The sequence below is a fragment of the Epinephelus fuscoguttatus genome, linkage group LG16 (assembly GCF_011397635.1).
Source record: "Epinephelus fuscoguttatus linkage group LG16, E.fuscoguttatus.final_Chr_v1".
Classification (NCBI taxonomy): Eukaryota; Metazoa; Chordata; class Actinopteri; order Perciformes; family Serranidae; genus Epinephelus; species Epinephelus fuscoguttatus.
In genome coordinates, this window is record NC_064767.1 from 5348823 (window position 1) to 5373863 (window position 25041).

Here is a 25041-nt window from a genome sequence, read left to right on the forward strand (position 1 = left end):
CAATCAAAGGCCTCTCAGAGGGACTCAAATCTGGTCACCTTTAACTAAATGATTTTCTTGGCCCATGGTGCGCCAGCCAGTGATTGGACTGGCAACCTGATGATATGGCTGCTGTTAGAATTATTCTGCCAATGGCCCACAGCTGGATCAGTCATTTCTGAAACAGTGTGGTGAATTAATTGGCCAGCTGACATGTAGCGGCATGGGGAAGTAGATTTAAAAGACCTGGTTGGGAAGAGGAAAGCGCTGTACAGTGGGTGAGACAGGGAATATAAAGGTGTTCTCTTGACCTTGCCTTTGATTTGGATTAAATCTGAACCAGGTTCAGCCCTTGCTGCATAATACAGTACATTTTACAATGCAAGCTGACAGCTACCACTGAATCAGAATAATCTTTCTCCCACAATGCAGAGGAATTTTCCTTAAGCCTTGCCTTTCCTCCGAAAACCAACAACTTCAATCCATCTATATTTAACTACAAATACACTCATACGGCTCTCAGGATCTCCGAAGAGTTCACATTACTGCACGCGTTATGCTAAAAATCAACTGTACAGAGATGAGACAAGGTCAGTGAAAACACAAATCCCCAGCAGGCCGTGTCTTTCTCTCAGAACACGAGAGCAAAGCTCCGTCTGGAACCGTACACCTCGAACCTTGCTGAAGGATAAAGCCTTTGATCCCGGCCTGAACGGAAGAGCTTGGGCGGAAAAGACAGAGGGAGCAGGGGGAAAAGGAGAGAAATCAATAGATTCTTGTAGACACAGCCTCAAGTTTCCAATCTAACACAGCGCCGTATTGATTAGGCTTCATATGAGACAAGGCGCAGGGACAGTAATGTCGGCAGTGGATTTGGGAGTCTTTAACAAAACAAACCCCGGTGCAGGGGACGGAACGATGAGGTCTGCTGGGACAGTTTTTTCTGTAATGCTTTGCAAACAGACGACAAACTGGAGATGAGGACTTACATGATGGATGGATACAGTGTGAGGATGCGTACCAGACACGCCATGCCAGTTTAGTATAGACAATTTGAAGAGTCCCAGCTGATATCTGCTGTACACTACAAGACTTTGAAAAGACTTCAAAAAATACAGAGCCCCTCTCACATCTAAAAACAGTGTGAGCTTTCGGTCACACACTGTAAGATTTTTCAAAGACTGGGGATCTTGCAGGGTCACTATTTACAAAACTACAACTAGATTCCTTTGGAGATTATTTCCCATCCTGCTCCTGGTGGAAAATATTACACCAAACTCCCTTTAAGAAATACAACATATTAACAATTCCTCACAGATCTGCAACAAGACACAACTCTAGAAACACAAGATAGAAGGTGTTGTATGTCGACAGTATTCTTATCAGTTTGGCAGCAATATGATTAATGAAGATGAACATTTTGGATTTTGTCACCTTAACCCTTTGAAACCTGGAGCGACATCACTTTTCTTGTGTTGCTTTCAAACGCCTTTTGCAGTTATTTTAACCTGAGCAAATAGATTTAGAAAATAGTTTTTAGAAAGCTAGGGAAAAAAGAAAAAAGCTACATAAAAAACAATATTCATGATCATTATTACTATATATTAAAAATTATGTTACAGAATTACTGCTGCTGGGAAATGTCCTTTCCTGGGTCATTTTGTTGTTTGTTTGTTTGTCCCCGACTTTCTTTTCTTTTTCCTTATTTATTTATTTATTTATTTTTACTAATTTTCTTGATTTTAATGATCTCATTTGTACTAATTTCTTGCTAATTATTTGGGTCATTTCTTCTTACGTTGCTCATTGCCTTTTTCTCAGGTTTTTGAAAGACACCAAGCCAATTTGCTCATACTTTCAATGCTTTCAGAGAGTTAACTAACTACTAGTGGAAGGAGACTGTGGCTCACTCGGCTAATTTATACAATTTAAAATGCCATAGGCTTGTGCTAATAATGTTAGCATGTTATATTTGCTTGGAAAACATAGTACTTCGAGACAGCTGTTTTGTCAGTGAAGCTTGTGAGCTGTAATAAAGTCATGTCACTTTTGTCCCTGGCTTCATATGTGTAGAGAAAAAGTCTGCTAGCTGCTAGGCTAATTTATACAATGTAAAATGCCATAGACTTGTGCTAATAACATTAGCATGTTGTATTTGTGGGGAAAATGTGTCCAGATAAAGAAAAGTGTTTGTCTGTGAAGCTGCGCGTTATAGTGAAGCTGATTTGTGTACTTGAGTCTGAAACTGTCTCTATTAAGTCATGTTTAATGTGTGTTTAATGTGTGTATTGAATCAACTAAACTTTACAGCACTGCACAGAAACCTCTGCCGCCAACTAGTGTTTTGGAGGTGTAACTGCAGAGTGACACAGACACACCACCGCACAAGTATAAATGCTCACAACAGCGTAGGCTCTGCATGGAGCTAACACACAAGTATAAATCCGCCTTAATCAGCCTCAGCTGGACTCTCTCAAATGCATTTGAGCTTTGACATAAGTATGCTGATACGCTAACGTTACCATACTAGCATGCTATCTTGTGCCATGTAAAGTTTAGCTTGTAAGCATCAATATTTAGCATTTACTCAAAGCACAAATGAAACCTCACTAAACTAGTTGGCACATGTCCACAGATCTCTGAGTGTGTTCATGCTCCTCAACCTCCGAGACATTCAGAAAAGGGTCTGTGTGTGTGTTAAATAGAAATGCATGCAATAATCACGACAGCAGAACTGTACTCAAACAAACATGGCTCTGAGGTGTCTTGTGTTGTAGAAACCAGCTTGCACTTGGGCTGAAACTAAAGAGCGAGTGAGGAATGAGCACGCATGGCACCAAGCGTCCCGCTGAGACTCCATTGACACCGAATCTCTGCCAGCTCCTGGTGTGAGAACGCTAGACAATAAACAGGATGCGGTTGCAGTGACTTTTTAAGCCGTAAAGCTGTCTGACTATCTACTAGTTGAAAAGCTGAGAGAGGAAAGCGTGTGAATCAAAATGCCTGCAAACACATCCAGTCTGCGTTAAAGTTGCTGTGAGTCAGACCAGACTGAGAGCTGCACTCCGTCTGTGACTGACAGGCAGAAAAAGAAAAGCATGTCTTTTAGTGACGCAGCTTGGATTAAATTATCTTCAGGGAAATGAGTCATTTAGCTGACAAAGGTGAGGGAGTAGCTTTCTGGAAGTGATACAAAAGGGTTTTTAAGTACGCTGGCGAGGTCAGAAGTGCACGACTATAACACCAAAACAAATCAGGGGACTTGTGACCACATCAGCTGCGTGTTCCTAGAACTGAGCTGGTAAGAGACATCAGTGGTGATACACTAACCCCTACTCTGTCTCTGCTTAATTAATCTAATCATCCTCCATGAGATGAGTTAAAAACAAGTTTGATCTTCTGAATGTCAACATCTGGGGTGAAGGGAGAAATACTAATTACAACTGGACTAAAACAGTGAGTCAGTAGGAAAATATACTGTGTGGTTTGCTGTGAGTAAGAATTATAAGTGAGTTTTTTGATAAACAAGCTCTATCATGATGTTTTTTAATGCACTCACGCTTCTGATTTACATTCACTTACATTAAAAAAGGCAGTGCCAATCAATGAATTTTCATCGTAGATTAATGAATGATCACTGAGCACCCTGGCACCCTAAAATTACCATACATACCACCATGCAAAATGTTATACTTCCTGTGAATATAATCCAATCAATCATATTTCCACATGTATTTTGTATCTACTCTGTGTTAAGACCACCAATAGATGATTAGAGAAAAGTAAAATCAAACACTGACTGAAGAAATTACAGCAAGGTATTAAATAATAGCATCAAATCATGAGTGATCAATTCAATTTTGAGGCTACTTTAATCATATATTGGTTAAACTGTGTGCTGAAGTGGAACAGTGTAAAGAGTATTTGGTTGTCAACTCTCAGTTTTCCAGGCATACTCAATTTAAGCAATCCCAGGACTGTTTAGGGACCCCAGTGTGTAGAAATATATAAATACAACATTTTGAAAATCTGAAAGTCTTTTTTTGTGTTATTGGGCCCCCTTTCCGACAAGACCTGATACCTGTGTTTTCAGTGTAGCTTTAAAACTGAGCCGATACAGTTACGCTAACTTAAGGGTCCGTCCCAATACCCCCCCTTAGCCCTACCCCTACATTTGCGTGTTCCCGCGAGGGCTAGTTGTGTCCCAATTCCTTTTTGTGTGTAGGGGTAGGGGGCATAACGAGGGGTAGTGGGTATGAAACTAGCCCTTCGGAGCGAGGGATTTCAGATGCTGACTTGCCAGCGAGGGGTAGACGTTGCCATGGCTACCACTGAGCAAGACATGGGGAAAAAAGTTAATACATAACTAACGTTACCATTGTCAGGTTGCTTGTTAGCTAGCTAGCTAGCTCGCACTATCTGGCGTCTGTCACGTGTCCTGTTCTGCAAAATTGTCGGACTTTTCACATTATGATAACACGTCAGCTAGTAAAACTATGTTGCCTCGTAATGTTAGCTGGTTAGCTAGCTAGCAGAAGTCCCCTGTCATCTGTCGTTCATCAAACGAAGCATGATGAATGCGGCAAATGCCGCAAAGGTAGGATGAATGAGACTCCGTTGTAGATGCCGGTTGGAAATGTAGATGGCTCGCAACTTCATGTTTAAAATAGTTACATGGGCCATGCATGAACGTAACGGACGCGGTGACGTAGTGAGTGGTGTCCCAATTCCTAGGGAAATATTTCAACCCTTACCCCTCGTCGCTTCATTTCGAAGGCCAGTAGTGGGAAGGGGGGGTATTGGGATTGGGCCTAAGTCTGCCTCACTCCTCACCATCAGCTCTGCCTGTCATACCTGCCACTTCTTTACTTTTTGTTTGTTTGTTTGTTTGTTTTTGTTTGTTTGCTTGTTTGTTTTTGCCAGACATTTCTCTGTTTCTTTCACTGTCTTCTTCTCTCTGTACCCTGGATTTTCCTTTAGTGGTCACCAATTTTTGGTGAGGCATTCTGACTCAGCTCGTCAGGCTGCAGTCCACCTCACGTTTATATTAACAGCACTTGTGAGTTCTGCGCATCACACACCTGACCCCCTCTGTCAGATGGACTGCAACATTTCACAGTACCTGCAGTGGTTGGGAGCATCAGACGGCACGTTGAAATGTGTTTTAATGATAGAAATTCATTTACATGTATCGTCATGTCATCCTTTGACGCCTCCTGATGGTGAGCCTGAGTATCACAGGTATAAACCAAATGTTGCGCAGGGTGTCTTTGAAGGTTTAACAACCTTAAAGGGATATTTCACCTCCAAATGATCCTTTGTATATCAATCACTCACCCCATGTTCTGACGAATTCGGGAAGAAAACTCAGTTTTTCTCGCATGCCTCCAAGGTGAACGAAGAAACCAAAAACGAAGAAAATTCTTGAGTAACTGAAGTGAGGCTGGTATTACATCAGATGTTCAATAATCAACAAATCAACAATATTTATTGTTAATATTTAAAACACTTTCACACAGTGTCAAATAATTAAAGTTTTGGATTATTCATTCACCGTGGATGCATGTGGGGGTTAAGCATTCCTTCAAGGTCTGGAAACATTGATCATGTCTGGCTGTTATGTCAGGATCGCTGCCAGTCCTGATCCACTGTATCTGATTGGTGCATCAGCAGGCTAAAGGCTGGGAAAACAGTGAGGAACCGCCCACTCCTTCAACAACTTTTATAAAGTAAACACTAAATCTGCTTGGTGGCAAACGGTGGAGGACTGTTTATATCCAGAGCAACTCCCAGCTATAAATGCATGTGGCTGAATAAGCGTGAAGCAGGGAATGGCACCAAAAGGAGCAAGTGTGCTCAGTCAACCAACTCTGGATAAATAAAGGCAGAAAAGTAAAGTTAAGAGAACAGCAGGATACTCTCTCCCTCGCCCTCCAAAAGATACAGCACAATAAATTATGTTTCTACCTCTGCAACTCCTCTGCATTCCCTCCCCGACTCTATCTCACACTCACATAAACACACACGCAGATGCAGCCGTACACACAAACACAAGCAGGGAAAGAGATAGCAGTAGACACTCTTATCTGGAAACATTGGCAGCTCATAATGAGAGTGACTTCCTCTGCAGCCAGTGGTTGAGTGGTGCTGACAGCCTCTCAGCGCTGCGTGTCAGCACGAGGGGATTTGAAGCGCTGCCTTGGCTTGACAGCCGGGCCACGCACTTACAGATGTTACACTCGCAACGCACGCACATATATGCACACACCGCCGCGACTGCGCTTCAAGGTTGACTTGAGTTGTAGGAGGGAAGAGGACAAGATGTGTTTGAAGTCTTGACACATGGAAAAGACACAACATTGAGCTTTGGTGTATTGGGGCTTATGAGTGGTGAGTGGGTGATGTACAGAGAGCTCCTGCCGCTGCACCAGCCAACTGGGAGGAGGATTCAGCTTAAGGAGAGAGTTTAAGCCAAGCAGACATCAATACACACCGACGGGGAGAAAAAAATTCATTACAAGCCAGAGAACACTTTCTGATTACTGCATAGCTGCCTGTAAAACACGAAGAACTTGGAGATAAAGAGCTCCAACACCCAACATCTGTCCAGATTAGTTGAGTTTGAGTAAGTTACTGAAGCCCTTGACATGTAAGGACAGGGAGGGGAAACAGTTTAGACACATTTATAAACTCTGTCTATCGCAGTGCATCGTACTGTCCTGTAAATCTCAAACACTGTCCTGTTTACTCCAGACTTTGTGAAGTACAGACGGTGGTTTAAGATAAGTGCTGCCGACCTAAATGCTATATTATCACTTCAAAACTGCCAAACAACTGTAAAAGGTCAGTCCGCAGGCCAGAGCGAAAATGATACGTTGTATAAACTCATCTTTATTCATAGGTCGCACCTCCTGGAATCTGTGATGTTCTTATCCGTTTTCACCCACTGCCACCCCGTCATTTAACCACAGCTGCTGTATTTACCTTAAGTCATTTTTGGCTGCGGCCCAGCCTGTCGATTACAGTCCCTGCCACTTTTTTTTTTCTTGTGCCGTGTCATATTTCTCTCGCCCCTCGACACACTTGTGCTAAATGACAATTGGCTCACGCATCGAAACGGTCTCTTATCTGCAAACAGTGCAATCATGTGCCGTAATCTTTGTGGCAGCGTGCCAAAAATGTTTGAGACAAATCGCCTGTGACGGCCGTGCCACACTAAAGGTTGTGTGATTCCCATGCTCACCCACACCATCACCACATGTTCAGCTACCTTTAATTTGCAGTCACTTGAAATACATTCAATACATTTGCTGAACAACACACTGTTTTCTAGATCAGTGGTTCCCAACTGGTGCAGCCACAGGGTCCAGATTTCTCCACAATCATTGGTTCAGTGACACAGTTTAATATATTCAGTGTTACTTGTGTTCAGCCATATCATTGAGCTGGTTTGCTGTCTCTGTGAAGTAGCTGTCTGTTGTCACTCAGCCTACAGCAGGACACAGTACTTCAAAATAAAAGCCCTGTGCTGGAAATTCACTGCACTTAGAAAATGATGTGTTTTTTAAAAACTTAAATTGTTTGTGAGTCACATGTGACCCACTTTTGGATCACGACCCACCAGCTGGGAACCAATTTTCTCTACTTTACATAGTTCTGTCATTTTGCTTTTTGCTTGTGTAAGTTATTCATTTCTTTCTCTTTGTCTTTGAGTTACCTGAAGTCACTTCCTGGTTGGAGTTCGGCAAAAGATGGGGCTGAGGACGGAGCCTGGTTTTATGCAGAAGGCCATCCCATGGAACAAACCAAGAGCTGTGACATCACGGGGGGAATTAGAGGATTCTTTAGCCCCGTTTCCACCGAGCAGTACGGTTCAGTTCAATTCAGTTCACTTTTTTCCTGTTTCCACTGTGAAAAGTTGTGGATGGTACCAACAGAACCGTTCCGTACCGTCCCCATGTTTGGTCCCCCCTCTGTTGGGGTACCTAGCACACAGAGTTGTGTCTGGTTTTGTTCATACGGTGGAGAGTTTTATTAGTAAACTGTAACTATAAAATGAAAGGATGTTTTGCTGCCTCTCACAGCAGCAGTGACTTCATTCACTGGGCCGACTGCCGTCAACTTTTAAGGTGGAACGTTAACTTGTAATGTTACTCAATGCATGAGCATGACGACCTGAATCAATCAGCACACCTTAAATTTCACTGTGACAACTTTGATTTTTTTTTCTTTCAGTTTTTAAATGACACACACTTTTAATAATGAGTGGGTCTTCAAGCGTTTATATACATTAGCCCTTTTTAAACAGGAACTGTGCAAATTTGCAGGAAAGCCCAATCAGTCTTTTTTCAGCATTGGCAGTATAAAAACAAAATCGGGGAGTGCAGCAAAATGCCACCTACCTACTTTTGTTTATACAGAATGTGCCTTTTTCGGGGCAATGGGGGGCGTGAGCAAGTAACAAAATGTGTAGCTCAGCGTGTGACGTGGGAGGGAAGCCGCGGCTGGTCAGTCCTTCGGCGATTCTCTCATAAGTCGGCCCGTTCTTCACCGTCCCCGTCATCTGACGGTTAATGGCCTCTTCGTTTGCGAGGACAAGGAGGGCGCGCAATTTTTTATCTTCCCAGTTGCTCATCTTTACAGTGTCTGTCAGGTTTGTGTTTCCCTCTTGCTACTAGCTGCTCGCTAATTCCTGCTATCAGCTGTTTCCTGTTTATCCACCGCCAGTGGGTCGCACGTGCGGTATCATCAACAGCTCCTCCCACAAGTCTTCAACAGCCCCTCCCGTTGCGAAAGGCCACCTCATTCTTTTTAAACTAAAAAGGTTCCGCCAATATGTCTACCCTACGTGGCGGAAAATTGGGCACCTCGGATCAACTCGCCAATCTGCCTCTGTGTGTCTAAATGCTCACAGCTTGCCGGCAAAACGGCCCAACATTCGCGGAAAATCTGGCAGTGTAAAAGGGGCTATTGATTTCGACCACGACGGCTTATATTCTAATCCTCATTCAGAGAAAAAAAAAAAAGCGTTGCGGAGCGTTGTTCCTGTGGGCTACAGCAACACTAAACCCCTGAGCTTGCCTGAGAAGGACTAAATGCACAAAGCTGCTATTTTTAAATATCCCATGGAGAGAGACTCTCACTGCAGCCTGTTCTGTTTTGTTCTGAAAATGTGGGCGTGCAGCCTCGTTCTGTGGACGATAGACCAGGTGCAGACTTCCATCTGTGTCACCGCTGATGAGTAAATACAACGAGTGCTGGACGGAGCAGTGAGTGACAACAACCCCGCCCACATTTAAGAGGGCTGTCTGTGGTGGAAACGCTACGCTGATCTAGGGTCTAGGTACCATGTCTGAAGGGTTACTGTTGGTTCCAAAGGTACTGGACTGAAAGTGTTTGGTGGAAACTGAGCTTTTGTGTTAGTCTTAGTTATTGTCTTTGTAACTTCTTCCCTTTGTGTTTCATTTGGTCTGATGAGCCAGTATATCTGTAGCCCCATTGTCTCAATTCATTAGGTCTGTTTGTTGAGTTAACGTCTAATTTTGTTACCCTTATTCTTCAGTATTGTTATGTTTTGTTGACCTCTTGTAAGGTCCCTCGAACTCAAAATCTGTTATCTTTAGACATTTGCCTTGTAAAACGTATTTTTTGGGGACAATAAACCACATCTTTAAACTTTAAACCTGCGTTCTTTGTGCTCTGACTGCTTGGCCCACGACATCGCCCCATTCCCCAAATGTAGACGTGCTTTTCAAGTCAAGTTTACCGCAGCTGGGCTTTGGCTCTGATAATAAGAATTCAAGAAAATAAGAAGAGCTGGGCATGCAGTTTGCTTTTAGATATTCAAGGTGAAGGAAAATAGCATGACGCAGACGAAGGACAAGACAGAAAAAAGCAAAAAGTAACAGATGAAACATTTTAAAAGAGCCGGTGTCCATGAATACAGTAAAATCCACCCAGGCTGTGTGTTCATCTGTTCATTTCCTTCCCCAGTTTGATTTTCTAGCAGCCTGGGTCAAATGGTGCAGCAGTAATTGCGAGTCCACTTGAATCTCAGAATAATGCTTTCTGTTTCTGTGTTGCTCCTTCCTGCATGGATCACTGACTCATAAACACGGGCAACTGGCGAAGAGCACGGCAGCCATTTCATCTAAACTCTGCTCTCTGCTTCCTCGAAGATTATATGAACTCATGCGGTGCGATAGTAAATTATTGTTTTTTTCAGCTCAGCGTGATGTCTACCTTTTTTTTTTTTCTGATTTACAAAACTAGCATCTTTCAGAGCATTCCAAAAAACACCAACATCTGCAGATATATTCACCAAAATGAAAAAGCATCACCTGCAATAAGATAAACTTTGTGCAGCAATTTAACACATGCAGGCGTGCTCCTATGTGTGTATCATGCATGTTGTATGTGCTCAACGCAAAGAGAAACCAACACACTTTCCCACTAATAGAGAAGCAGTAGTCTCGGTGGTTCCACCGGCAGTAGAGGAACTCACTGAGCCCTTTAATGGACTGAAACAGAGACATCACAACAGGTTGCAACAGGAGCTGCTTAAGAGACACGGAGAGAAGAAGATAAAGGGACTGAACACAGGGATATGTTGGAGAGGAGCGACCAACGGCCTGAATTCAAAAATAGAAAGAAAATCATGAACGAACACACACGCTTCGTTACATCCTCACACACACTGTGAGTCTTTACTGCCGCCGCAACTGATGTGTTGCATAAGTTCACACTCAGCTTTCAGATTTAAAACTGTCATCACTTCGTCACATGAATATATCATGGTGACTTTTAAAGAGGAGCAAACAACATATCTGCATTATCAGAAAAACATTTTAACCCTTCACTGTCAACATCTGAAGGCTATCGTCCAAGTGAAAAAATAGATTACTGCTTCACAGTTGTATTCCTCCGTGAGCCAGCAAGTTACAGTTATAGTTTACATCCATGTCTGTGAAAACATAACACTTCACACACATCTTCCCTCGACAGCACAGAAGATCCATACAATCAGCGCAGTTTCAAGATTTGAGTCACCAATTCAGTATCTGACCCAAATGTCTCCCCTTCTGTTCCTGAAAAAGTGCCAGAAAAGTGTTCTTGCAGAACATCATGATGCCACAGTCACCTCAGAATTATCTTTATTTATAACGTGCTTTACATGTCAATAATTAAAACAGACAAGACATGAAAACAGCAACTTCTAAAAGAAATGATAAAACTACTTTTGTTTAGACAAACTGAGGAAATAAGAGACAGTTTCAATGAACTTTCAATAAAACTCTCCGATGAAAGTATGTTTAAAAGAGATCACTGACTCGTTCAACCTGATTTCCTCAGGCAGATTGATCCAGAGCCTCAGGGCCCTGACAGCAAACGCTCTGTCCCCTTTTAGCTTTCAGCCGGGCCTCTGGAGCAGATGAAACACTGCTGCCTGAGGACCTCAAAGTACGTCCTGGCATGTACAATACTAAGAGGTCAGAGATCTCACTGGGAGAGAGGCCATGAAGAGCCTTAAAAGTAATCAGTAAAACCTCAAAATCTACTCTCAAACAAACTGGGAGCCTCTGGCCACGGCACTCGCCAGCACGGAGGCAAAAAAATCAAAGTTTCCATTTGTTGTTAAATGTGTGACACGTAAACCAGTGACTTCCAAACAGCAGAGATATGCTGACAGGGCTTGACGCTAACTTTTTTCCCAAGGAGCACATGTGCTCCTAAGTTGAAAAAGTAAGGAGCACACAAAGAACTTTAGGGGCACAATGTAAATTGATCAAATAATGTGTTTTCCATAATAAACGTGATGCAAATAGACATTTACAAGCAACATTATTTAATGAATTTGTATACAAAATGTACAGAAAGGTAAAATCATCAAGTTTTGAAAAAGTATTGCAATTTAATTTTGTCTTTAATGTTATTATCTTATATATATTATCTTTGCAATATGATTATCTTATATAATGTTATTACTATCCTAAAACATTCTCCAGGTCCTCTGAAACTCTGCAGGACTTATTTTCACCTTGCCCAGCAGTGGTACCGTGGAGAACGGTCCCTAACTGCGGGGAGAACAGAGCAGACTTCCCCGGAGGTCCGCCGCTTTTCCCGGTCCCTCGTCTCCGCCACACTTTGACTTATTTCCACGCTGCCGACAGTGGGACTTATATTCATTGTGCCGGCAGTGGCTTGGAAAACCGCCCATAACCGTGTCACACGGGGAAGAGGGAAGAGGGAAGGCGGCTGGAGTTCCTCCAACATTTGCGGTTAAATTATCATATTTTTTTATTGACAAAAATATAGGCTGCTTCGGCTGATTTTTTTATGCGCACAAATATTTTTTACAGTTCGCACACACCTATTTTTAGTCGCAAATGCAAGTGAAACGCTCGCACTGTCGAGCCCTGGCTGATCAGACATGGTGGACTGCAGCAACAGACACGACAACATTCAGTCTGTACTGCTGTTGAAGTTATTTGGGAAACTACAGCAAGTCTTTAAACTTGTTTCAGTGCTGACATCACGTCCAGATTTAGACCACAGACACCATCAATCATTTATTTCTGTAACCGCTTATCCTGTTAGGGGTCGCGGGGGGGCTGGATCCTATCCCAGCTGACATTGGACAGGTCACCAGACAACCATTCACACTCACACCTACGGACAATTTAGAGTCACCAATTAACCTGCATGTCTTTGGACTGAGGGAGCAAGCTGGGGCACCTGGAGGAAACCCACGCTGACACAGGGAGAACATGCAAACTCCACACAGACGGGCTCCCCCACCCTGCATTCGAATCAGTAACCCTCTTGCTGTGAGGCAACAACGCTAACCACTGCACCACCCACACACCAACGTAAGTCTCTCTAAACATCCATGACGATCAAAATAAAACATTAATAACTACAAAAAATAACACGCCCAAAATGTTGCCTGTACTTTGCTTCTCTAAAAGCACCACTGAGGAATAAAACACTGTGCAGCAGTTGCTCATTTTTTGGTGCAGGGCAGTGAGTTGCTCACACTTGACTGTGACTCACTGCACTCGGCCCCAGAGGTAAAAGCACTCTGCCCTCAGTAAAGATCTGAAAATAATTAGCTGAACCAACCCAGTGGACCTGCTGTGTGCCGTGTGCGTGTGTGCGCATCTCTCAGCTAGAATGTTCAGATCAGTTAGAGCTGATTATTTAAAGGTTGAGTGTGTCAAACAGAGGGGGATTTAGTGGCATCTAGCTGCGAGGACTGCAGATTATAACCAGATGAAACTTCTCCCAGTTAGAATTCCGTCAGTGTTTGTTGTTCAGAAGGTTTTAACTGGGAGCTGAATTATCGACAGAGGTGAAAACAAACAGAGCAGCTGATTAAAATCAGTGAGTCAATCAGTTTTACGTCAGAAACCAATCAGCCAGTGTGGCCAAGAAAACACCCTCCATGTCTCTAATGAAATCAGACTGACGCCTATGGGCGTTACATCGGGAACAGGTGCTCAGAGCCCAGCAGTGTGTGTTGAGTGTGCGCTGTATGTATGGGTGTCACCAGAGATTAGTCCCTCGAGTCAGTGACATGGGGTCGATTATGGAATTACAGGATCATGGTGGCTGCCTATTGTTCCTACAGCCTGGGATCACTGAGTCGCACTGCCTCACTGAGACAGACACGTCCAGAGAGCCTCCTGAAATAGGGGGGCTGACCACGGACCGCTGACTCAGATCATAAGTGGTGCACAAACTGGTGTCTGAGGACCTGAGAGCATTCTGCGAAAGTAAAAGAGTTTCACTATGAGCTGGGATAAAAGTTAATTCCAGCATCAAACTGGAAGTATGTAAAGACAGAAACATGTTCAGAGGAGATGTTCAGGTGCATACTGTAGAGGACCTCCTATAGAAAAACAATGAGGGAATATTGTAGTCTAATATCACTCCTACCTCTTATTTAAAGTTCAGAGTGAAGCAAGACCTGCATTTGCATAATATAAAAATGAGAATCCCCAGAGAGCACTTTTCATATTGCTCCCATTTCAAACTATGTATGTTTTTGTGGCTTTTTTGTGTAAATTCCTTGCCCTCCTCTCACTTCAGCGCGCCGCGCCGCAGACCTGACACGTACGAGGCTGTCTGACTGATCAAAAACACGCTCTAAGCTCTAATCATTTCTGCCTCGATCCTTCTCCTGTCACCTTGCCCTTTAATTTCCACAAAAAGAGCAGAGCAGACGGAGTGATCTCATGCTTTCTCTTTCTGCGCTCCCCGTCCGCTTAGCCTCACCCTGCTATTCACTGATTAACCCTCACCCCTGCAGCCCTCCCCTCGCACCCCTCCGTCCCCAGCTCCTGCGCTACAAGTCAAGAAATGTTGCCATTGTACATTTCTGCAAACCACAAATACGTCACATTTGAATGTTTCATACGCATCATATTGATGTTTCTGAAGCGACATAGTGTATGAGCTGAGTTTGTCATCAGGAGGTGGAGGGGACGGTGGATAGTGAGACGCCTGCCAAGGTGCAGACCTCTGTTTGAGACCAACAAACAACAACAAAAAAGGTGCTTTTTAGCGAGTCACTGCTGTGTTTCCGAGACGTTTTATGCACCAACCTTGGGTGTTTTTAAGGGATCTGTTGGTGTTTTTCTAGTAGGAATACTGTCACAATTAGTGGTTGATTTTCACCCAGACATCGATGCGTTTCCTGCTGAGAGAGTGGCACGTAAAGCAACTGTTTTTTAAAGAGACATTGCTGCTTTCCAATCAGGATTAAGCTCCCAAAACTAGGTATATTCAGCCTAAAAATCATCTCTTCCAAACCATAAGCAAGTTTTTGTGGCTAAACCTAACTACACATTAACCACAGTGTTGTTGAAATGTAAAGTTCAACATATCTGCCACCTAATAACGTGCAAATGTGACGTATCTGTGGTATGCAGAAACGTACATTGCCAATATTTTTCTGCTGACTGGGCTACTGAGTGTTTTTTGCTTTGTCTTTGGCCCGGTATACTGAGCAATTTTGGGCTGTCCCAGACAAACGATGACCAACTTGAAAGAAATTTGCCGATATCTTTTTTCTCGTCTTGTCTGTCTCTAAAATGGTGGTCCTATGTCGCACAGTGAGGGAGTTTCAAGGATGGCTGTTGCGATCAAAGACAGCTTGGTATAAAATTCTGACAGTGTAAGAAATTTGGGATGACCATCTCACTGTGTGACTGATGTTACCACCTACGTCTGCTAACCAACCAATAGAAATGCAGCACGACATGACGCACTGGTGCTAAACCCAAACAAAGAGACTAACAGCAGCTCGCCATGGAGTCAAAACACACTAAAAGAAATGTGTGGGATTCCAGCAAAGACGAAAAGAAGGACGAAGCGTGGAAGGAAATAGAGGCGGAGTTACAGCTGCCAGGTGAGACACCTAGCAGCTAGCAAACACACGCACACACACACACACACACACACACACACACACACACAGTGTATAGTGCCCACAAATCTTTAGGTTATTTAATAATGTGTGCCTCTATGTTGAGCTTTGTATGTTGTATCCTACATACACATACAGTTTGCATACATCAAACTTGATGTCATACCCAAGTTTATTAGATCCATGTTGCACAGTGTAGCTTGCATTAAACTTGTACAATATCACAGAAAGGGATACCATAGACTGATAACTGCACTTTAGGAGAAGACCCACGGTGATCCAGTGTTACATCAAAGCTGTCAGTTAAGAGAAACAGGTATTTACAGTAGATGACACTCGTCAGCTAGTCCAGTGTTCCCAACCTAAAGGTCTGGACGTCCCTCCGCTCACATAAATCTCAGGGGTCGCAAGATGATTAAGAAACAAATAAATACAGATTTATCAAGGAGAAAGTCAGAAAAAATAAATGTGTAGCACTACACAAAATTACATTTATTTTTGCTGACTTTCTCCTTTGAGCTCTTCAGCCTATAACAACCCTTCAAATCAAACAATCTGAGAAGGAGAACTCATTTCACAGCTTGTGATGAAGAGTCATGTGGCTATTTCTTCATTTCAAGGTGTCGCAGGATAAAAAGGTCGGAGACTGGAGGGCGCTTTACTAAAGCTGACAGGAAGTGAAACACCAACACTTCTGAAGACTCATTTAAAAGGGAAAATGTCTGCATGTACTGCCCTCTCAGATATGAGGACCTTCTGTTTTACATGATTGATTGATTGATTTTTATTTGTGTCAAGCACATTTACATGTGCCCAACCCTCATGGGTTTATAAGACACCATTACAATGATGCTGCAGTAACAATCAAAAGCATTGCTTCTCAGTCTAGAAGCAGAACACTCTGCCTTTAGCCACAAATGAATCAAAATCTGAAACAAAACTCAAATTTTTCATGATCATCCAGGACAAAAGAGATCAACATAGACAGTGGTCGATTTACTGAAAAGTACATCCCTTATGTCTCCATATACAGGACAGTAAAACAGGAAGTGAACCTCATTCTCACCTTCACCTAAATTACACGCCAAACAAATTCTGTCCTCCTCTAGAGTGGCGTTAAACCTTCCAGTCTCTAAGGCTAAAGGTGACGTTCCTGAGCTCAACTTTGCACGCTTTTGTTTAGATGATACTCCAGGTAAGGTTCCACACTGCAGCTGTTCTTTATGAGACAATAGGTTTGTAGTTTTGGTTTATATCAAGTGTCAACAGACCATTTTTCTCTTAACATGAGAGACATGTCACTCCTAATCTCCTGAATATCACAGATGAACCTGTTCTGGAAAATTTAATTAAAATTTAAGGATTTTATGTCATTAGCCCATTGGACATCTTCAGAAGTCCATTCCCGAGCTGAAGCATTTGACATTTATGCCTGATGTTTGGAGGTTTCCATCCCGTATCTCCATTTATGGCCGAAACAGGAGTTCATTTATGAACACCCAGGAAGGATGGAATCGCTCTATAATGCACTGTGTTACAACTTGTATGATCTTGAAAACCCCAAACAGCAGAGGTATAGTCACACACAGAACACACATGAATTATAGAGCAAGATTTCCACGTTGTTTAACGTTGTTCAGTGCAGATCCCAGTGCTCTACCCACTGACTGAGCCTGAACACTGACTGCTCCTTTAAATAACATGTGCTCGTCCAGCGTGAGGCCACGATATTTATACTGGTCAGTAAATGACAGCATTAATCAACCAAAATGAAAAGCAACTGATCCTCTCTCCATTGATTCTCCTCTGTACTGTAATATTCCCGTTTTGTATATCATTGTAAACTGAACACCTTTGGGTTTTGAATTGTTGGCTGGACCAAAGACTTCACCTTGGGCTCTGGGAAACTGTGGGAAGCATTTTGTGTCTTGTTTTTGGACATTTTCTGTGCTAAACTGCAATGCAAGTAAATTAAAAACTCACCCATAAATTAACCATAGATGAAAATAATTATTAGCTGCAACTCATTTCTCCATAACTCCTTTAATAACAGCTCACGCTGATACGATGTCCAATCTCTGACGCTCACAATGAGAGATACACAGTACATGCAAAGCCATCAATCAATATAAAGAGGCATCTGGACATGAAATAAGGAGGACCTGCCTTCGCCGTAACAATGACACCATAAATCTGTCTGCTGGCGCTCCTGGAACCTGCAGCTCAGACTGTCGATAGATGTCACCTGCCTCTGATGTGAACTACGATCCTGTGCTGCACATGCTTCAGCACTGATGGCCTGTGGGTGTCTCATCCCTCCTGCGACTGGCTGCTATATCAAAGGCCAGAGACATATATAGTGTGACGTGGTGAGAGTCATCCTCTTTCTCTACAGAGAGACTCAAGAGGAGAGAATAGGCTTTACAAAGCAAGCTGTCTTCTCAGCGGGGGTTTGTTTAGAGGCAAATTGGTCATGAAGTCAATGCCCAGGCCAAGATTTTGTTTCTATGTATCTCAGCGCCCACGTTATGATCTCACCCTCCTCTAGGAAAAGCTTCGGTTTAGGGCAAATCGGCCTATTGTGAGATAAAAATGAGAGAGGAAACAGAAAGAAAAGGCTCCTCTCTGTGAAAAGGGGTCAAAATATCAGCCTTGTTCTCTGAAGATGTGGAGGCAGAGCATGCCTGTTTGATTTGACACAGCGCTCGTCACCTGCAGCGTGATAATGAAAATGTGAGCAGCTACATGATTGCGCCACATTCATAGATCAGGCTCTCAAATACCCACAGCAGTGTCAACTGTGGGACCACGGAGTACCTGAGCGGCTGCGAAGAGGGGAATAACATCGCCATCTAGAGGCTCTAATCAGCCTCGCTCCCACACACTGATCTGACCAGGTGGAAAAATGCCCATCATGCTCTCCCACGTTACTCACAGAGTACTCACTCACTCTTCTCAACAAGTGGATCCAAACAGCCACAAGAGGAAGCTGTCCAACGAAACACAGCAGAGCCCTGCCTCTGCATCTGAAGCATTTATCCACTGCTTGATGAGACTCAGAACTATAGCTCCCCATGCAAGGTCACTTCAAGCCAGCATGCAATACTGCTGGGGTGAGAACGAGCGGACAGAAAGACAGGTAGCGGATAGAGAGGATGGGGGAGGATAGATACCTGAGACACAGATAACCTTCGGTGAGAGCATGCACAGCTTGGAGCTTAACCGTGTCTCAACTGAGACAGGTGACCAGTGGAACAATGAAACCAATAAATACAAAGGGATGGAGTGGAAGAGTCCGCAGGGCAGAGTGTTTTCATTCTTACCTATGATGGGAGCCAGGCGGAAAATGTCAGAGAGACGGCTGTTCACTGGTTCATACGGAGAATCCTCCAAGAAATCATTACCTGTGAGGAAGAGGAGCAGATGTTCAGATAGATAGATAGATAGATAGATGGTGTTTTGAACCCCCTCCTGTTTTGTTTATCATCTTTCACCCCTCACATTGGCCTGCATGTGACATGGGTTATTTGGGTCAGTCGATATCCACGCTGGCACACAGCCACACGCTTGATTAGGCAGGTTGGTCAGCTGTGTTGCGCAACTGGAAGTCGACTCGGCGGCAGCGGGCCTGGATGCAGTTTAGGGACTAAAAGGGCCCCCCTGCTATGATCAACACTTAAAGATGGCACTGCGAGCGCTGAGGGGCGTCACGCTCCATTACCCTCAAGAAAAGTGATTCAGGAGGTCAAAAAGTGTCTCGGCTCTGCAGGACCGAGACTGAGGGCCGAGTCCAGAGGCCAGATTTGAATGAAAGTTGAGTGATTGTGCGTGATCATACTGGACTGCTAATGGATAAATAGCTGTGTGCTACTTTTTGAGGGCTTTTTGTGTGTTTCTGGGAGCAGGGGTGGAGGCGGAAGGGGAGGAGGAGGAGTAGGGGGGTCATAACAGTGGGAGGAGCTGGGGCAACTAATCCTTTCACCCTTTACAGGACAGATTAGAAACCCTATGGGGAGTGAATGTCCATTTCACATTAACCAAAGCTGCAGGGTGTTCTCTAAATGTAGCAGCCCACCCAAACAAAGAGCCCTGAGGGATTTTGGTAGAGTTTTATGCCCCCCCCCCAAAAAAAAAAAATCTCTAGTAGACCTTTAAACAAAAGCAACCTTTGATCAGATGGAGTTAAATTACGCACAATCTGGGGTGCGTCTCTTGACAAGCAAAAGTTCCCCCAACAGCCCCAAACCCTACCTTGTAATGTCTGATAGATCCCCCAGTAAATGCGCAGGCAGTTCTTCTCCTTCTTCATGCCCCTTTTACACCGGCAGTTGTACAGCGGGCTCTGTTTGAGCGCGTCCATGGCGCTCCGGCACTCGTCCTTGGCCTCCAGGCCGGCCACCATGCTGAAGTTGCTCTCCTTGCCGCCGGCCACGCACTGCCTCATGGTGCGGTACTTGGTGCTGCACGCCTGCTCCTTCAGGCACTGCTCGCTGGCCCTCACACAGTCCAGCCGGGTGGCCCCGGCGCGCAGGTTCTCCTCGGCGTAAGACAACACATCTGGAGACAGAGGTGGCGTTTATAATATAAATAACAGTATAGTGTGTGAAAAAGCACAATGCCTCTGTCGAGTTTTTTGCTCATTTTTTCTACAGGTTTTAATATTATTTTGTGATATTCTAACCCCTGAAAGCAGCGTGAAAAACACGTCGGCACAAATACATCAGTGCATAAACCTGCGCATGCATAAACAGTTTTATACTTCTTAGCAGCTACTTCACTGACACTTTCATCACTCCAAATGCAGCTGAGTGAGGATTTGCCTCCACATTCATTACTGTTTGATGAGGCATCGACAGATTCTTGATCGACTTTGTCGCTTTGGAGCAGTTTGGACTACAGTAACCTCTCCACATCTTTACCCCGCCGACTCTGCCACGCTCCCCTTATCAGCACAGCTCACAATTTATCCCCAAATATACGCACCCATAAATTAGTATCAGACACACAGTTGTTGGTGGAAATAAATCAACTTAAACTTACCTAAAAGAGGCAGAAGGACATACAATACTGGGAGGATCATTGTCTTCCTCTCCATGTGAAACATAAACCCTTATTTGGAACGAAATTTGCGAACTAAAAGCGACTTAATTTAATTCCCAGGGTACTTCCACTGTATTGAAATCCATTGAAAAGACGTAACAGTGCGCGCTCCGCTGTACAAAACAGATCCAGCTCGCCTCATGCGAGATATTTCACCCCCCTTCAAGAAAAAAAGTGTCCAGTCCCGATTCGGCACAGTTTCTCTGACTCTAGACAAAAAGAAGTGGTTGTTTCTTTCCCTCCCGTGCGGGTGGTCTTCTCACCGCCGGGAGACAAAGACAAGGGATCAGAGCAGCGGTGGAAGCGAAACGGGCGAGAGTGTCCTCCAACTCCAGCCAGTGGGATGCTTGCGTCTGTGCGTCTGAGCGCACACAGCCAACTGGAGCCCCACTGCTGTCTAGCGCATTCAGCAAGGAGGAGAGTGCCAGCTTCCCCCCTCGCGCTGAAGTACAGTAATCTTATAATAAATGTACAAAGCTAGAGCTTCCTATCAGAGCAAACACACTCCCTTATTAAGACAATATCACAGCGCTGAAAATAAATAATTAGCTTTAAGCTCACTTAACTCACTAATGAGCACCGGAGACACGAGTCCCAGCGGGAGCATAACAGCACAGAGATGATCATTCTGAAAAGGTTACCGTCACTGCTGAGTTGCACACTCACTACAAACCTCTCTGGGGTTATTACAGTGTCTTTATGGTGTTTACTTTTAATAAACTTTCCAGCTCACAAAGGGAAAAAAAGAAACAATCACTTTTCCAGTCCATTAAAACACACATAGGCCGCGCTGTCTAACCGCAGAGGGCATGTGGTTGCATTTAAGATGTTATGAAAGGAAACCAGCACTACCAACTCTTGATGCGTGTGGGCTGGTTTTACATTTCAGAGTAGCTGCGTTGACAGGGAGAGGGCAGAGAGCACGCCTGGAGTGCGTTTTTATGACGTGGTTAATACGGCAACATGTGGAGTAGCTCATATGGTGATTTGTAAATCTGGATCTCCTTTTAAAGAGTCACACTGAAGTGAGGAAGTGACATGTTTCAGCTGCACAGAGACGCTGGTGATGATGTTTCAAGCATGTGTGGCACTCCCTGTTTGCAAAATGACAAAAAATGTTATGCAACATAGGACAGTGGGCTGTTAGGTGTTTGATGATGCCACTTCAGATGGTGATATAAAATACAGCCTCTACAGAGCATGGTTTTGGTACTTGGTGCGCAGAGGGAGAGCTGCCCTCAGTCCACACACAGGAGAGTGGACACTGTGGGACTGTCGCCATCTGTTGGTGGTTTTAAAGCAGGGTTGGAAATTAACTTGTGTGTCCACCTGCCACTGTGGATGGTGGATGCAGAGACCTACCAGCTACTCACCAGGGCTCAGCTGTTCACAAAAATTAATCTGGATCAGAGTGATTGAATGAATTTGGAAATCCCATGTTTTGCTGTTCAGGATCAGCTGATCCATCTTGTGCTGGTTTTTGAAGCAACATTGGATCAGATCACCCTGATCCAGATACAAACTTTTCAAGGAATCCAGTTCACCATTGCTGATGAGGTTTGGAGCAACACTTACAGAGCATCTCACAACCATTGCACATCCTTCAAAAGAGAACAATCAGGACAGTAAGCAAAATTTTCAGATCTAGTCAAATTTAAAACCGATTTCATGCATGAATTATGACTACTTAAGTCAGAATTTTTCCCCGAGTGTTTATATCCCTCTTTAGTCATGAAAAAAAATGAAGTTCATTTTTTGAAGCATGCATTTTTGTCAAGGAGTTTTTTATACTCTAAAAAATGATTATAGGGTTAGTGGATAGCACTTAAAATGAATAACAGCAGTCTGCCAACAAACATACTAAAATGACCACTTATGACTATAGGTGCTGCAAAAGAGAAAGAAACAGATTTGAGATCATAAATTTGAATATTTTTTTGTTGATTCTGACAGCTATTTGGGGCCTTAGTTTTAAAGAGGCAACATCCTTTTGTTTGCTTCATAGGTGGCCTCATGTCTATCTTATCTACTTCATCACAGCACCTGTTAAACATATCAAGTGTAACATGTAAATAAAATACATACACACATATACATAATGCATATATATGTGACCGATTTAAAAAAAATATTACAATTTGATCCTGAAATCCACCCTGAATCAACCTTTCTGCTGGGATCAGGATAATCTTCATCTTTTTGACTCAAAGTCTTACCAAAAAAAAACTGACCAAAACATAGCCTACTGAAGGTTTGAGACTGGATTTCATGATCTAATCCAATTTCTGAATATTATTTTCTTTAGAACAATCATTTTCAGGATTTGAGCTTATCCGATGGCCAAAATCTGATCAGATTACTTCTACTTCTACTTTTTGGCTGGTGGATGAAACAAATCTAGCAGCCACTTGCATATTCTACCAGCATTTAGCTGGATGGCTGGTGTTAATTTCCAAAGTAAAGGTCGCTGTAAGCTTTTAGTTGGGTTTCTATGTGTATTTTTATTTGTTTTAGGAATTTGTATTATCATTGTAATTATCTCCCCTTTTTTAAGAATAATGATAATGATAGTACCTCCTGATTCTGTATGTTTCTATCATGCCCTGCTTGTTTTTATATGTAATACTTCATTATCTTATATGATGTTTTATGTTTGTCATGTATTATGTTTCAGTGAGTCATATGAAATGTGCTTTATAAAAAAAAAAAAAAAAATCTGACTTCTTGACTTGTTAAAAGTAATGAAACCATATAAGATACTTTCAAACTTTATATGTTTTACACTTGATAAAGTGAGGTCAGGTAATTTGGGACACTTTTAAAACCACCTTAAACTTACCTAAAATCATATGGAAACTTTGGACATTCAAACACATCTCTATGTAACTCAGTGACATGTTCAGGTAAAATGGGACGTCATGTTTGTTTTTAAATGGTTAAATCTATTTATTTGTTCAGTCATTAATTAGTTAAATCTTAAATGCAACATGTGGTTATTAATTATAAACAGATTGTCCAACTTTTCTGCCATGCTTTCACTGTTTCTTTGCTGCCTGTTTCCTAATATCATCAATGGATGTGCGTGCATGTAACATTTGTGGCTAATTCTGAACTACTGTTGCTGACATGATGCTTACTGCATCATTTTCAATATTCTTAAGTGAGAAAAATGCTTAAAAAGAGTCTGTAATATGACAGGGTGGCATACAATAGCATAACCCATGATGTTATGGCACCTGGTAGTCTTAAGACATTTAGAAATAAGTCCCATTTTAGATTAATGTAGTGTAATAGGGGAGAGCAGAGCACTATCTAATGCGGGGTAAACTCTAACAAGGTCTTTTCAAGCAGTTATACACAGTCAATCATTTTGTGCTTCCGGCCTTTTGACCACAATACCGCCAAACAGTGACCCGCGAAATATCCTAGAGATTGGACGCATTTCAGCAGAGTTCAGTGACAAAGAGTGGTTTCTACTGACATAGTAAATTTCTTTTTCATACTTGGTTTTTGATCACTGAGTTGTCTATGTAAGTCACAGAATCCAACCATGCATTATCTTGATAATTTTTCTCTTGCATAAAATAAAGCACCATTTTGAACTATGTAACCAAGTCACAGCAAGTGTTAGCCATAATTCATCTCAGGTAAGTTTCCATTGAACACTTTCAGATTCCGTCAAAGGTAAGTTTCCATTCATCAATTTCAAAAACTGTTTGCTTCCTCTGTCACACACCTGCTGCTCATCACCTGCACCTCACCTGTATCACCTGTGTTTTCCCGTTCTAGTGCGCCACCCCGTGTACAAACCGTCACCGTTATTTAAACATTAATCAAAACAAATATATGAATGTTATTGTGGCTCCAACATATAATAGCCACACATACTATGTATCTGTCTAAGTGCTGATCTTTCCATTCATGAGGCTTTGATGGTCAGATGAGAGATGTACAGATGTTTAGATATCGATCATAGATAGATCCATAAACAGTTCTCAGTGTGACTGTAGAAGAAAGGCAAGTTCTACTGTTCATTTGTAGCAGAGATGTGCATGATGTTAGAATAAAACAACAAAATAATTGTGACTTTGAACGTGGCATGGTTGTTGGTGCCAGGCAGGCTGGTCTGAGTATTTCAGAAACTGCCAAGGATTTTCACACACAACCATCTCTAGGGTTTACAGAGGATGGTCCCAAAAAGAGAAAATATCCAGTGAGCCAAAATGCCTTGTTGATGCCAGAGGTCAGAGGAGAATGGCCAGACTGGTTCAAGATGATAGAAAGGCAACAGGAAGTCAAATAAGCACTGGTTCCAACCAAGGTGTGCAGAAGAGCATCTCTGAAGCAACAACACCTTGTCCAACCTTGAAGCAGATGGGCTACAGCAGCAGAAGACCACACCAGGTGCCACTCCTGTCAGCTAACAACAGGAAACTGAGGCTACAATTCACATGGGTTTTCTCACCAAAACTGGACAATAGAAGATTGGAAAAACCACATTCAGATGGAAGCATGGATCCATCCTGCCTTGT

The 25041-nt window shown here is 43.0% G+C and overlaps 1 protein-coding gene across 2 annotated transcripts in view; it reads right to left on the minus strand.

Annotated features, from left to right (window-relative positions):
- The window catches only part of gfra1a (gdnf family receptor alpha 1a), a 176025-nt gene extending 154949 nt beyond the window's left edge, over nucleotides 1-21076 (minus strand). Inside the window, exons 1-3 of one of the 2 annotated variants that reach the window (XM_049600227.1) lie at nucleotides 20450-21076; nucleotides 19661-19966; nucleotides 18733-18813 (exon numbers count right to left, since the gene is read on the minus strand). In XM_049600227.1, the coding sequence (XP_049456184.1) occupies nucleotides 18733-18813; nucleotides 19661-19966; nucleotides 20450-20513 (451 nt within the window). In that variant the 5' untranslated portion in view covers nucleotides 20514-21076. The remainder of the gene's footprint in view (nucleotides 1-18732; nucleotides 18814-19660; nucleotides 19967-20449) is intronic. The other variant, XM_049600228.1, reaches the window with a different exon arrangement.
- Nucleotides 21077-25041: the final 3965 nt, after the last annotated feature.